This window comes from Cervus canadensis, chromosome 24, assembly GCF_019320065.1.
Source record: "Cervus canadensis isolate Bull #8, Minnesota chromosome 24, ASM1932006v1, whole genome shotgun sequence".
Lineage (NCBI taxonomy): Eukaryota > Metazoa > Chordata > Mammalia > Artiodactyla > Cervidae > Cervus > Cervus canadensis.
In genome coordinates this window covers 27,658,873-27,673,546 of record NC_057409.1, presented here as the reverse complement: position 1 = coordinate 27,673,546, position 14,674 = coordinate 27,658,873, and the positions used below count along the sequence as shown (strand labels likewise).

General features: G+C 48.9%; 2 protein-coding genes across 5 annotated transcripts in view; both read right to left on the bottom strand.

Moving 5' to 3' along the window:
* Positions 1 to 6,688, bottom strand: part of NHEJ1 (non-homologous end joining factor 1) — an 89,978-nt gene extending 83,290 nt beyond the window's left edge. Inside the window, exons 1-3 of one of the 2 annotated variants that reach the window (XM_043445463.1) lie at positions 6,556 to 6,688; positions 3,502 to 3,773; positions 2,372 to 2,584 (exon numbers count right to left, since the gene is read on the bottom strand). In XM_043445463.1, the coding sequence (XP_043301398.1) occupies positions 2,372 to 2,584; positions 3,502 to 3,678 (390 nt within the window). In that variant the 5' untranslated portion in view covers positions 3,679 to 3,773; positions 6,556 to 6,688. The remainder of the gene's footprint in view (positions 1 to 2,371; positions 2,585 to 3,501; positions 3,774 to 6,555) is intronic. The other variant, XM_043445464.1, reaches the window with a different exon arrangement.
* A 1,377-nt stretch (positions 6,689 to 8,065) lies between these two features.
* On the bottom strand, positions 8,066 to 14,599 carry SLC23A3 (solute carrier family 23 member 3). 3 transcript variants are annotated; one of them, XM_043445009.1, is made up of 12 exons: positions 14,196 to 14,557; positions 13,924 to 13,988; positions 13,721 to 13,818; positions 13,463 to 13,536; positions 12,931 to 13,112; positions 12,492 to 12,615; positions 12,233 to 12,347; positions 11,197 to 11,450; positions 10,593 to 10,698; positions 10,117 to 10,284; positions 9,006 to 9,101; positions 8,066 to 8,911 (listed from the first exon to the last, which is right to left on the bottom strand). In XM_043445009.1, exons 1-12 carry the CDS (start codon positions 14,358 to 14,360, stop codon positions 8,625 to 8,627), a joined length of 1,734 nt encoding a protein of 577 aa, XP_043300944.1. In that variant the 5' UTR covers positions 14,361 to 14,557; the 3' UTR covers positions 8,066 to 8,624. The 3 variants fall into 3 exon arrangements, with proteins under 3 accessions (XP_043300944.1, XP_043300943.1, XP_043300945.1); XM_043445008.1 differs by having other exon boundaries at positions 13,924 to 14,081; positions 14,196 to 14,551; XM_043445010.1 differs by lacking the exon at positions 11,197 to 11,450 and having other exon boundaries at positions 12,233 to 12,278; positions 12,492 to 12,584; positions 13,924 to 14,081; positions 14,196 to 14,599.
* Between the last annotated feature and the right edge of the window lie 75 nt (positions 14,600 to 14,674).

Here is a 14,674-nt window from a genome sequence, read left to right as displayed (position 1 = left end):
GCTGTCTCTTTTTAAATTGCCGTTCTCCAACTAGAGGGATTTGCCTAGGAGAGCTAAGTGTTCTTAACATATTACTTTCCATTATACTATCATTATACAAGTATCCCTTACTGTATTCTGTTGAAAGAAATAACTATTAGAGCTCATAAGCTTCCAACGAGAACTGCCTCTCCAGTCTCACTTGTCTGAATTTCCAGGGCTGTGTGACACAAAATAAGAGTAGCTATTGCAAGGGCTTCCCCAAGGTTGCCGTAATGTTTTGGTGCCACAAGCATTATTGAGGGAACAGTGCCCCCTGGTGTTACTCAGAAAAAGGTACAGGGGTTTTGAACAAAAACATAAATTCTATCTAAAGCAAGGTGGAAATTTTCATAAGCTCAACTAAAATCAACAAATGTGAGTGATTATTACCTGCTAAGCACTGTCAATGAGCCTTAAAAATACACAGCTTAATGTGCAGTGGTTCTCCAAACACTCAAGTCTAGCTTGGGTCAAAAATACCAGATCGAAAACAGAACAGTTTATTGAAAAGCACTTTGTCCCATCACCCTACTGATGCCAAAGCATCACAGCACCTCTGGGAGACTAAAGAAGGAAGGTAAGAAATGATGCCCACTTGTCTTCGGTTCTCTCTGCTGATAAACTCCAACCTTCAAACACCCACAGAAGATCCTGTCCTCTAATGCTGAAACAAGCTCTGTTTATATAGAAGGGTAGAAAGACTAGCAGAAGTAATTCCTTTAAACTAGTTCTTCACTCTCAACTAACTAATCACTAATAAAAGTTCTTGGGGAGACTTCCCTGGCTGTTCAGTGGTTAAGACTCCATGCTGCCAATGTATGTGGGTTCAATCCCTGGTCAGGGAACTAAGAACCCACATGACGTACAGTGCAGTCAAAAGATAAAAATAAATAAATAAAAGCTCTTGGGACCTAGATAGCTACAAGTGAGCAGAGGACATTATCTCCCAAGTCCCTGAAAATGGGCTCATGAATCAGACCTAGCTGGAAGTCAAATTCCAGCTCATTCATTCATAAACTGGATGACTTTGGACAAATTACCTTGAATCTCAGCTTGCTACTCTGAAAAACATCAATAATAATACTTACCTTGCAGAACAGTCGTGGGGATTAAAAGACAAGATAACGTTCAGAAAGGTACTCACCACTGGTAAATACCCTACCCTACTACCAGAGTGATCTTAATAAATGACAAATTGGATCAGGTTACTGCTACTGGTAAGTCACTTCAGTCGTGTCCGACTTTGTGCGACCCCATCCCTGGGATTCTCCAGGCAAGAACACTGGAGTGGGTTGCCATTTCCTTCTCCACGGCATAAAAGTGAAAAGTGAAAGTGAAGTCGCTCAGTCATGTCCGACTCTTCGTGACCCCATGGACTGCAGCCTACCAGGCTCCTCCATCCATGGGATTTTCCAGGCAAGAGTGCTGGAGTGGGATGCCATTGCCTTCTCCTTGGATAAGGTTAAACCCCTGCTTAAAGTTTTTCAATGAATCCCTGTTGCCTTTGGGATCAAATCCAAACTCATTAGAATCTTTCAAGATCTGGCCATTGTTTACCTCTTCTCTCACGACTTCCTGCAGTCATGAAGTTCCCCCACTTGCCCCACACTTACACACCTCCACTCCTCTCAAAATGCACTCTTGCCTAGAATGATTTTTTCATTTTCTCCAATTAGTTCTTGCTCATCTTCAAAACTCATCTCAGAAGCTGTCTTCAAAAATGCTTTCCAGATTTCTCAGTCATCCTGGGCTTATCTTGATCAACGTATATACCATCCTTTATCCTGCTTTCTGTCTGTCTTCTCATTAGATTATGAATCCAGAAATAGGCTGAAGTGAAGTGAAGTGAAGTCACATAGTTCTGTCTGACTCTTTGCAACCCCATGGACTGTAGCCTACCAGGCTCCTCCGTCCATGGGATTTTCCAGGCAAGAGTACTGGAGTGGTTTGCCATTTCCTTCTCCAGGGGATCTATCAAACCCAGGTCTCCTGCATTGTAGGCAGATGCTTTACTGTCTGAGCCACCAATAGGCTATATTGTTTTAAATCTGAACACCCAACAATTAGCCCACAGTAGATGCTTAATAAATGTTCAATAAATCAAGTAATGACTAAAGATACCCAGTCAAGCATGTAGACCCAAACTCTGCTTCTTTTGTAAGGAAAAGATATACAGGTCAAGAAACCTTTATGCCTTCTTTCCAGTTAAGAAAAGTTTTCTAATTGAAGAATTTCAAATGGGGTTTACAAAGAAAAAAAAAAAATAGTACCAAAAGCTTCAGATGAGAAGCTTTGAGAAGAAGGAGCAGCTGGCACCCCTTTCCCTACCCCATGTTCAAACTGCACTTACCAGCAAAGGGCTAGCTAGGATGCAGTGGAAATTCCAATAGAATGGGAGGCCAGAAAGCTCACTCCGCACCCGTAGTATCAGCGCCTCTGCCACACGATCACAGGAGAATGTAGCTGTGCCAGGGCAAGAAGCATCCTTCAACAACGGGCGAAGCAGATCATCCAAATGACAAAGAAAAGCCTTAGGAGGAGCAGTCAGGCGCTTGTTCAGCTCCTAAAAAGACAGCAGGGGTTGTACAGAGTGAGAATGCTAAAAGGAAACTGACTCCCTTGTACACGCATGCTAAGTCACTTCAGTCATGTCCGATTCTTTGTGACCCCGCCAGGCTCTTCTGTCCATGGGATTTCCCAGGCAAGAATACTGGGGTGGGTTGCCTTGCCTTCCTCCAGGAGGCCTTCCCAACTCAGGGATTGAACCCAAGTATCTTTTGTCTCCTGCATTGGCAGGCAGGTTCTTTACCACTAGCACCACCTGGGACTCCCTCATAGGTAATAGCAAAGGAAAGCTCTGGTTAACAGGAAGACAGTGGGCAGGGGACTTCCCCGGTGGTCTAGTGGGTTAAGAATCCACCTTGCAATGCAGGGTATGTGGGTTCAATCCCTGGTTTGGGAAGATCCTGAAACTTGAGGGGCAAGTGAGGGGCCCGTGCTGAGGGGCAACTAAGCCCGTGTGCAGAAACTGCTGGGCCCGTGCACTCTGGAGCCCACACGCCGCAACTAGAGAAGACCTCAAGCCAGAATGAAAGATCCTGCATGTCACAACTAAGACCCGATGCAGCAACGTAAATGAAGACATATTTTTAAAAGAGAAGACAGTAAGTAGGAAGAAGAGGAAGGTGAGGGAAAATAAAAACATCAGAACAGGAAAGAAGAAAACAATTCTGACCTACTTCACAATTCTTCCTTCTACTGAATACACTACAGAAATATACCCACACCCACACCCATATGGAAAGATCCCAGGGTTAGAGGCGGAAGTGCAGAACACTGGTGGCAATTGTTTTATCCTGATTTGACCTTCCTTGGCAACCTATAGGCCAACAAGCTGGGAGATGGTAAGGTTCCCTGACCTTCACTAGGGAAGAAATTATGTCCACTGCCACCCACAGCAGTACTTCTCTTCACACTTACCTTGGCTCGCTGGCTGATTACACTAGTGTCCACCTGTTCATGCCACACCTGTTGAAGGTCTGAAACCAGCAAGGCATAGCCCTGCCTGGTGATATACGCCTTGACTAGGAGGGAGTTCTCAGCAAGCTGTAGCCATGCCCATGGCTGCATCAGCAGGCCTTGCTCCAGTTCCTCCATCTGCAGCAGAGTCTTAATTTAGCAAAGTGCCTCCAGGGTCCTGCAGGTCTGACACCACTCAGACAGTTCTGTATCAAATATGCTTTGTGAAAATCCTAAGAAAACAGAAGGAATGGATTTACTTTCTTCCCCCTCTCCTCCACCCTCCCGATAAGTAATAAGCTAAGCATCAATCTTACTACGTCCTTTCGCTAAAAATCTATCTAGAATTTTGACAGTTTTTTTCTCATATTAAATTCCTAGAGGATGTAAAATATCTCCTTCTTCTATAGCATTTAAGCCTCAATAAATGGGTACTAGTATTTCTGCTTTCCAATGGTAAAACAATGTGGAAACCTACACCATTCTTGTCACATCTTTATCACATTCCTAATAAATTATGTCAGTGTTATCCTTTCCCAGAATTTCCAAAAGAGAAGAAATTGTTCTTTTTTTATAAAACATCGTAAGTGTCATGAGCAGGAAACTCAAATTATTTGGTCATTATCTAAAAACAAAACTCTGGAAGCTCTCAGAATTTTAAATATGTGTGTATGTGTGTGTGTGTGTGTTTAGTTGCTTAGTCATGTCTGACTCTTTTTGACCCTATGGACTGACTGTAGCCTGCCAGGCTCCTCTGTCCATGGGGATTCTCCAGGCAAGAATACTAGAGGTGTGTATATTCACTAAACATATATATATTCCCTAAATTACTGTATGCATATATATATATATATATATATATATATATTTATATGTCCCCTAAATACATTTTCCCCTAAATATAGATACATTCTCTAAGACAGGGATTCTTAATCTAGAGTCAATGCATGTAAGTTCTCTGGAATTTTGCTTATAAAAGCAAAATTTGTGCATAAATGCATATACCCATTTGGAGGGAAGAGGTCCACAGTTATGGTCAAATAAAGAGCTAATAACTCCATGTCCAGAAGCAAAGAGAAAAGCCCCAACTCCATTTCAAGAAGAACCTGAATGACTAAGAAGTCAATATAAGATACAGAACATAGCAAAGGTAGAGACCATGAAATAACTCCACTTCCCTCATCTCCCACCTCCCCTCCCAAGGCACTGCCACCAATGATATCACGCCCTGCTGAACATCCTGGAAGCCAATCTTTCCACTTCAGTAACTAAATGTGTAGCCTTAACCTAACAGATGTTCAGTAACTATGGCTACTTTATAGGCAGTTTGATCATTTTTCCTGTGGGTTAAAAAAAAGTGATAAAATGAAAGTCTATAAATACAAACTGAAGTTAGGGGAGGCAGATCTTTAAGAATATAAAGATAACAATGAAAATCCTTGGATTTCATTAATATGGTTAACATGGCTCCGTTCTTCCAGTCATTTTCATCTCAATCTAAGCCATTATTCTTCCAACCATAACCTACTGCAGTCTTGTAACATAATTTGTACAGTCACTAGGCAGGTGAAATAGAAATGCACGTATTGTGATTTTTAGCTGCAGCCTCAGATAAAAAGGCTGTTTTATCAAACAGCCTTCTGTTTGGAGGATGGTATTTCAGTCACATTTCCCCTGCTGTTCCTACTGGGAGAAGATCTGGGAATGACGAAGACAGTCCTCACCAGACCACAGTCCCACTTTGCCCAAGATCACACACCTCAAGTCCATCACAAACAGCAAGTCACCAAGCCCTTCTCTCCTTTCTAGGCACTCCCCAGGGTGCACTCTCAGTCACCAAAATTGGGCTGATTATCTGAGCCTGTCACTTCAGAAAGGATGCTCAAGATGCTCACACTTATATGGTGTTTTGTGGGCGGGGAGGAGTTTAAAATGCAGCTGGGGGGGGGGTGTCAACAAGCCCCCCAAAAAGGTTTGAGAAATTCAGCACTACACCTAGAGTTAGCTGCTCCCACCACACACGTCCAGTTCTGAGGCCTCAATATCTCAGCTTTTATTTCCTTCTAGGATGACTTCACATGAACCAGATTCACCCGTTTATTATTCTTTTTTTTCCTCCTAATAATTTTTTATTGAAGTATAGCTGATTTACAATATTATATTAGCTTCAAGTGTGGTGGTGGTGGTTTCGTCGCTAAGTCGTGTTCGACTCTTGTGACCCCAGGGACTGTAGCCTGCCAGGCTTCTCTGTCCACGGGATTCTCCAGGCAAGAATATTGGAGTGGGTTACCATTTCCTTCTCCAGGGGGTCTTCCCGACCCAGGAATCGAATCCGGGTCTCCAGCATTGCAGGTAGATTCTTTACCTACTGAGCTGTGAGGGAAGTCAAGTGTACACCTGTTATAATTACTGAATGAAGGAAGGGGAGGTCCGGAGGGCCAACAGCGGAGTGGGGTTGCCTAAGGTGGGTCGGCATGAGCCCCTCTAGGCGCAGTTCCTCCGCCATCCTGCAGAGGGCAGCAGAACGCCAACGAACGTCCGGGCTAGACCCCGCCCCGCCTCACCCTTCGGGGAGAGGGCGGGCCCTGCCTCACTTTACCACAGCCCCACCCCAGAGCCCCGCCTGGTGGCAGTCAGTTTCCATTCGCTCTCGCTAGAAAGGCCTTCCAGTCCGCGTTTCTATTTTTACAGAGCCGGCTGCGTGAGGCATGGCTCGGGACTCCCCAAGGGGCAACAAGGCCCAAAACGGGCTGCTTCCTCGCAGCAAGTTGCCGGCTAGGAGTACCTCCACAAGCCCCGCCCCGCGGCCGGGAGGCGAGCTGCGCACGCGCGGCCTCCGCCACCCACCCGCCCATCCCCGGAGGCCTGGCCCAGAACCTCGGCCGCGCGCGGGTACCTCCTGGAAGGACACTTGGGGGAAGGAGGCGCTATTGCCAGGACCAGCCCGCAGGGCCCGAGAAGTCTCTCACTGCCTGGCCCCGGCCCTGGCCCGGATTAGAGCTCGACCCCACCTACCGTGAGCGGCCGGGACAGCTCTCACCCTCCCCGCGGCAGGCTGGCCCGCCCGCGCCAACGAAAAGGCCTAGAGTAGAAGCATTTCCCACCCCCACTACAGGGAGGTGGGGTCTTGGGAAACTGGGGCGGAGCCCAGGCCTGATGTGGGCGGGACATCTGGGCCCCAGGAGCTGATAACTGGAGTGCTCCGAGCGGAGGGCTACCGGGGCCGGAGCCCCTGGTAGGGAGGTGGAAGAATAAAGGCACTCCTTAGAGTTGCCCAGCTTCCCTGGGGGCTCAGACAGTAAAGAATTGGCCTGCAATGCGGGAGGCCAGGGTTGGGAAGATGCATCCCCTGGAGGAGGGCATGGCAACCCACTCCGGTATCCTCGCTTGGAGAATCCCCATGGACAGAGGAACCTGGCTGGACACAGTCCATAGGGTCGCAAAGAGTAGGACACGACTGAGCGACTAAGCACAGCACAGCAGAGTTGCCCTGGCAGAGTAGAAAGAATGCCAGACGAAATGCAGGAGAGGGGACCACGAATTTGGACTTGTTGAAAAACCGAAAGTCAAATTTCCGTACCCTACCGTGTCTTTTTTATTGTTTTGTTTTTAAATAAAATGAGGGGCTTGAACTTCACTAGATATTCTCTCTTGGGTCCCACCAGCACGCTAGTTAAGAGATGAGTCTCCCAGGCATACTTCCCCTGGTCTGACCTTATCTTGTACCTCTCCTGCCTCCTTTCTCCCTCCATCCACCGCCATACTTATGCTCCATCACCAATCCAACTCATCTTGTACCTTGTGTAACTTAGTTTCACTCCATCTGGACACCCAAGTCTGAAAAATTCTCCTCATCCATGTTCCACAACCCAAAGTCCTCTTAAGGCCAGCCCCAGTGCTGCTTCTATGTAAAGTCCTTCCCACTGTCCTCAATCAGAATTTATTGTTTCTTCCTCTCTGCTCGCATTTTTTTTTTTTTTTTCAGTTCAGTTGCTCCGTCATGTCCAACTCTTTGCAACCGCCTGAACCGCAGCACACCAGGCCTCCCTGTCCATCACCAACTCCCGGAGTCCACCCAAACCCATGTCCATTATGATGGTGATGCCATCCAACCATCTCATCCTCTGTTGTCCTCTTCTCCTCCTGCCCTCAATCTTTCCCAGGGTCAGGGTCTTTTCAAATGAGTCAGCTCTCCGCATCAGGTGGCCAAAGTACTGGAGTTTCAACTTCAACATCAGTTCCTCCAATGAACACCCAGGACTAATCTCCTTAGGATGTACTGGTTGGATCTCCTTGCAGTCCAAGGGACTCTCAAGAATCTTCCCCTTTTGTCATACATTGATATGAATCAGTTATTTTAAGAAAAAAGAAAAAAGAGAAAGAGAGAAAAAAAAAAAAGAAAAAAAAAAAAAAAAAAAGAATCTTCCCCAACACCACCGTTCAAAAGCATCAATTCTGCACTCAGTTTTCTTTATAGTCCAACTCTCACATACATACATGACTACTGGAAAAACCATAGCTCCCATAGCATTCTTTTAATCTTTATTGAAGACTGACTTCCACTTTGGATTTTAGTTAGTAATTACATGTCTTTTATTGTTATTGTTTTGATGCACCATGAAGCTTATGGGATCTTAGTAGTTCCCCCACCAGAGATCGAATCCACACCCCTTGCATTGGAAACTCGGAGTCTTAACCACTGGACCGCCAGGGAAGTCCAGTAATTACATGTCTTTTTAAATCATAAGTGTTTGAGAGGGGAAGGACCATGTCTTATCCATATCTGTATTTCCAGGACCTTACACATAGGAGATACTCAATAAATATCAGTTAAGTGAATGCTAGGGTTTGAGTATAGATCGTTCACAGGCAAAATATCACTCATTCATTCACAGCCCCTGCTCTAGAATAGGCCTAACTAAGAAAGGAAAAGGCAAACACACCTATTGGGAAGTGAGACTTTTGGGGAGCCCATGTGAGACACACAAGTACATCCTCTCCCTGGGAGAAAGTGGCGCCTGCGATCTGGTTCTCCAGCAAGCTGGGAGGTAGGATTAAACTAACCAGAGTAGGAATCCTAGTAATTACTGGGACTCTCTTCTGCTAGGCTGAGGGCACTGGTCCCCAAAGTCAGGCAGCAAGTCAGCTGTCTCTCCGGGCTCAGAGGGCCCTCTTTCCTCATTCCCAGAGTCTTGGGGCAGCGGGCAGAGGCAACGGAGAGGTTGGGGAATGCAGGGACACAGGTTTTGGATGGAGAAAGGAAGCTCGTACTCTTGATCTGCCCTCTCCTTAGACTTCTGAGGCATCGGAGCCTCTCGGGCAGTGAAAGGAGGTGGCAGCCCTTGCCCTAGACCTCGCTCAAGCCGTGTCCCTGCAAAAGACAAAGTGGTCAGGTCATTGCCCAACCCAGGGAGTGATGACTTCCTGGCCACTCCCCAGTCTACCGGGGCCTGGCCTCAACTTACCAGGAATGGTGTTCTCTAGGAGGAAGCCCAAGAGTCCCGCCAGGAAGATGGGCTCTGTGAGCAGTGAGCGCAGTAGCACATCCAAGGGGCTCCAGCCTACAAGGGGTTGGGACCAGGCAGGAGGGGGACTCTGACGCTATGCAAAACCAAGGGTCTAATACTTCCAACCTAAGCTTAAGTACTGGATGGAGGACAGGTCTTTCTGAATTGTTCTATCTCCCCCTCCCTACTTTGTCCCCCTGCTCTCTATTTCCCACACCCAGACCCTTCCCACAGGACCCCTGCTTAACACCCTATCTTCTGAGCATCCATGTGCCTTCCAGATATGCTTTGATCATTCCAGGCTCCCTGTCTTTGGAAAGTTTGGTATTAAAATCCCCAGCCTTATTTCCTACTTTTCACCTTCTATGCTCTAGCCTGAGTTCCTCAACTTCAGTACTACTGACATTTTGGACCAGATACTTCTCTGTTTGAGAGAGGCTGTCCTGGGCACTATAGGATGTGTAGCAGCATCTTTGTAACCACTAAATGCAAGTAACCTCTCCCCTGCTTATAACAACCAAAAATGTCTCCAGACATTGGCAAATGTTCTCTGTGGGGCAAAACCATCCTCAGTTAAAATCACGGCTGTTTGCTGAGCTGAGCTAACAAACTAAGTTATTTGCTGCTCCTGGGACATATGCTATGACTTCCTACTTCAGCATCTTTGTTTACCGTGGTTCCTCGGTGGGTAATGACCTTCTCATCAAATACATTTCAATCTTACCATCCTTCAAGACCAACTCAATGTTACTTTCTCCATAAAAGTTACCCGGGTCATCTCCAAAACAAGCCATCTCTCTCACTGCAGAGCATCACAGCTCTTTATCTGAACCTTTCTAGTTACATTTCTACACATCTCATCTCTTTTACTAGACTGTAAATCTACAGGCACCTTTGTATCCCAAGGAAGCTAGCATGGTGTTCAGTAAATACTTGCTAAACAAATGGACAGACTATTTATCCCCAAGCCCAGAGAAGGGTGTGAGGCCTGGAGTCCAGAGAAACTCAAGCCTTGAGCCCTTGCTTGCCCACTGCCAGGCAACTCCTCTGTCCCTCCCCCTCCTCCCACCTGTGCTCAGTAGGACTGGAGCTTCCCGAAACCACCTCGGCAGCAACAGGGCCGTGAAGATGGAGAAGCCAACAATGAAGACATTCCTCCCAGAGTCAATGTCAGCCAAGTGGAAGCTGGAGAATCCAGTAGACAGAACCACGGCCTGGGTCACCCCCAGCACCCCACCTGTCTCATCCGGAAGTAATCAAAGAGGTTGGGAGAGGGCTGGCACAGCAGAGTACTTACTATAGGGCGGGGCAGGTTGTGATGGGCAGAGACCATCAAAAAGCCCAGGAGCCCAGAAGCCCAGTCAGGAGGCCGAGATGTGACTGAGAAAACGAGGGCAGCTGCCACATACTCACAGCCATATGCTAGGGAGGCTTCTCAGAAAGAAAGGGTGTCACCCACAAGCAACCAGCTGGGCCCTGCTGAGGGATCCCGGTTCAATACCAGTGCTGCCGAGACATCCGCTCACCAAGAACAGGCCCACTCACCAAGCACAGGCAGCGGGATGGTGGTGAGGAGCTGGGCTAGCCTTGGGGAGAGCCCCAGCGCCACGCAGAACAGCCCCACCAAGTGGGCCACTCGCCGAGGTCCAGCCTACATGATGAAGAGACACTGGAACACACCTCCTCGACCACTCAAGCCTTTTGCTTGGCCAACACCATCTCATCCTTTGGATCCCAACTCAAATGTTACTCTCCCAAAAAGCATTCTAAAGGGCTCTCTCTTACTCAACCCGCTTCCCAGCCCCTGCTTTGTTTTCTTAATAGCACTTATCACTTTTGGAAATTATCTTATTTGCTTTTCTCCTAACGTGTCCGCCTCTCTCTTTCTTGAAGTCCTCAAGAGAACAGGGACTTATCTGACTCCTTTCTCTCTAGAACCTCAGCCCTGGTACAAACGCCTGAGGCACAGAAGGAGCTCAGTAGTGATTTAGTGTCTCCCTCACACTCCTAGTCCCCACAACTTCTAAGCATCTCTGTCAATGAGATGGCCGCTGTGAAGAGCCTGACAGAGGGCTGGGCACAGCAAGCCATCTGTTCCCTTCCCTCTCTTGCACCTCCAGCTCCTCTCCCCACACCCCTGTTCACATACCTGGAGAAGACCCACTGTGCCCACATTGGGGAAGCTGGATGCAGTGCCCATGGGGCTTCCCAACAGCCCAGCCAGCACACTGCCCAGTCCCTCCAGGCTCAGCCCTCGGCTACAGGCGTGCGGAGGTGGAGAAGGCAAATGCAGCAGCTGGCCACAGAGGGCGTAGCAGCCCAGGGAGCTGGTGGAGGCTGCCAAGGCCATGGAGATGCCTGCAGCCAGAGCCCTGGGTGTCAGCAAGGGCCAGTCCCACTCAGCTGGGGAGGGAGAAGGAGCCACTTTGGGGCCAGACTCAAGTCTGAAGCATCCCCCTGCCTACAAAAGCCTGTGACACAAGAAGCCTAAAGGCCCCATTGTCTTTGAAGATAATGTCTTGGGACAAAACCATCAAACTCAAGGTAAAAACCCATTCATTCCTTTACTGCGATCTACAAGGTCCCTTTGGTCTGACCCTTACCTCTTTCTCTAGCCTCATCTACAACCACACTCTTCATCATTTCTTTCACTCCAGATACATTGGCCTTTGTTTCAGGCCTTTGTACTTGCTGCGCTGCTGGCCACCACAGGGCCTTTGCATATGTTGTTCTCTCCACCTAGAATGCTCTTGTCTCTTGCCTTTCCCTAATAAGCTCCTACTCATCTCTCACATCTCAGCTCAGTGATCACTTCCTCAAGAATGCCTTTCCTGGGAAATCTCTGGCAGTCCAGTGGTTAGGGCTCCATCTCTCACTGCTGAGGGCCCAGGTTCAGTCCCTGGATGGAGAACTAAGATCCCACAAGCCATGTGGCATGGTCAAAAAATAATAATAATAAATAAATAAAAATAAAAACCATTAAAAAAAGAACGCCTTTCCTAACCTCTCCAATAAAGTCAGATTTTTCCCATTATAAACCTTCATCATACCAGGTACATGTCCTTTGCTGTATCTACTACATGCAACTCTACATTCACTTAGGTAACTATTGAATTAGTATCTGTATTCCCTGACATATTATAAGCTTCCTGAGTGCAGGTTCTGAGTTCTAGGAGAAAGCCTACCTGGGTGAGGCAGCCAAAACCACGGTGCCTTGGTGGGGGCAGACAACTCCCCGGGGATGATGCTGAGACCCAGAAGGGCAGAAACAATCCACACACAGGCCACTGGGATCAGCACCTGAGGGACAAGACTCAGAAAAGAACCCCTCCCCCAGAAGCTTCCAACCTTCTTAAAGGGGTAGACAACAACCAAGTAGGGGCCAAGTGAGCAATCCATGCCAGCCCTCCTAACTCCAACTGCCCCGCCCAAACCCCCACCTACCGAGAGGAACCTGAAGGCCAGGATGTGAGTATGGGTTGAAGAGGTTGAAGCTGGCCTCCAGGGACGTGGGGGTAGCAGGCAGGAGCCCAGGTGCTGAGAACAGACCACCATGAGCACAATCAGCCTAGAAGAGGGAAGGGGCTTTAGGGGCAAGAGGAAGCTTGACCCTGAGGCAGGGAGTAGAGCTGGGAGGGGCAGGATACCACGAAAGGGGGCTCCAGAAAAGAATGCCCTCGTAGAGAGGGATGGAGGGCATCTTGGGGGTCAGTGGGAGACAAGGTATAAGCCAAGGTGACTAAATGAATCCAGTAAAAGTCTTGGATTCCAAAGCCACAAGTGTTATCCCTGCTGAGACAGCTGCTGGACTGGTAGAGTAGCAGCTCTCTCCTCCCACTCCCACATAGCCCACCAGGCATCACGCCTCTCAGGACTTACTTACAGCGATGCCAGGCCCCAGTGAGTGAAGCAGAGCAGAGCTACTTCCCTGTAGACAGAGAGCCCTGCCACAACCAGGCTGGGGGCCAGCACTAGGGGCCCACAGCGGGGTAACAAGTGGCCAGGACCCCCCAACAGCCCCAGAGTGGCCTGCAGCAGCCCAGAGATCACCACTGCCCCGGACACCTGGTGGAGAGGAGAAAAGGACAAAGAGCAAACATTCTCCTTGATCAAGGTGACCTCAGCCTGGACTTCTTAACTAATTCCAGGGAGTTCGCTGGAATCCTAGTGGTTAGGACTGCAGGCTTTCACTGCCATGGACCAGGTTCAGTCCCTGGTTGGGGAATTGAGATCCCACAAGCTGCATGGTGTGGCAAAAAAAAAAAAAAAAAAAACCAACAATTCCAGGAGGGGTTCCCCACCACCACCTCTTTCCCCTAGAGCATCTCAGTTCCTACAAAATGGAAACAAGAACCTCCCCAACCCCAGGAGCACTCTTAGTCCAGCCCTCCTCCTCCACATCCCTAAGCACATACCTCTCGGATAGAAGTGTTCCAGAGCTCCAAGCCATGGCAGCCAGGCCCCCCACAGAGGCGCATCACAAGGGAGGCTGGGAGAAGTTGGGGGCGTGGAGAAGAGAGATGGAAACAGGATGAAGAACCACTGCTCTACAGTTCTGGTTGGCGCCTGGCCCTTTCATTATTGCCCCATCTCAACCCTGCACCCAAATCCACCTGTGTGCTCAGAGGAGCAGCCAACCCCACCCTCACCCTGTGCCTTTGCTCTATGCTCACAGTTTCCAGGTGTCTGGAGAGCCAGAGGTAACTTCTGACTGGTCAGCACCAGGGCGGGGATAAGAAACTGTAAGGATGGAGCCTGGACAAGAGGCAGCCTGTAGGAACAGCAGGTCTGGTAATGTGGGGGCAGTCGCCAGCCTCCCTGAGCCTTGCCTCCCGGCTGGGACCCTATCACCTTCTCTCCAGGGAGTTCCTCTCACCTGCTGCCCATCCAAGTTTGCAGGGAGGTAGACACGCCACATGCAAAGAGGCTGGAAGCCAGGAGCTGGGCAGGGGAGAAAGAGAGTCCTCCTGCTGGGAGACTTTGAAGCAAGAGCAGGTGGGAGGTGCAGAGTAGAGAAGCCAACACCAAGATATGCTGCGGGCGATTAGGCAGAAATACATATTTCCAGAGGGTTTCTCATGCCACACCTACACCCTCCAAACACCCTCTTCAGCCAGCAGCAGCAACCCAGGCACCTCTGCCTCCTACCTGCAGAGCCAGAAGACAGCTGAGGCCCCAGGGAGGAGGCCCGCACAGAGAGGCCCAAGAATGAGAGGGGGGATTTTGGACATCAGGTGGCCGTGGCAGGGGAGCCAGGGTGCTCTGGGAACCCGCAGACTGGAGCTGTATGGCGTTGGGGGCTGACTGGCTCATACTCCCTGCCTTCTATCTTGTCCTGGCCGCCCTGGGCCAGAGTTAAGTAGGGAGAGAGAGAGAGAAAGAGGTCAGAGTTTGTATGAAGTTAGCTGCCTGGAGCAGGGAGGGGGCGGGAGTGTCAATGAAGCAGAGCGAAGAGATGAGGGATTTGGGGCAGGACACAGCCCTTTCACCTTTGCCCAGCTCTTGTGCAAATTCCATCACCCATTAACCAGGGAACCAAGTTCTGAGTCCCTCCCCCTCCCAAGAATCTCCATCTGGGTCTCCAGTCCCAGGATAGGAGTGGTGGGGAGGAAACCGCCCCCTAGCAT

Excerpts from the sequence above, each read along its gene's own strand:
- SLC23A3 (XM_043445008.1), bottom strand. The coding sequence starts at position 14,360 with ATGAGCCAGTCAGCCCCCAACGCCATACAGCTCCAGTCTGCGGGTTCC. Across the intron at positions 12,616-12,930 it reads CACTGGGGCCTGGCATCGCT|GCTGATTGTGCTCATGGTGG; the intron begins GTAAGTAAGTCC and ends TCCCTCTTCTAG. Across the intron at positions 12,348-12,491 it reads TGGCCTTCAGGTTCCTCTCG|GTGCTGATCCCAGTGGCCTG; the intron begins GTAGGTGGGGGT and ends CTTGTCCCTCAG.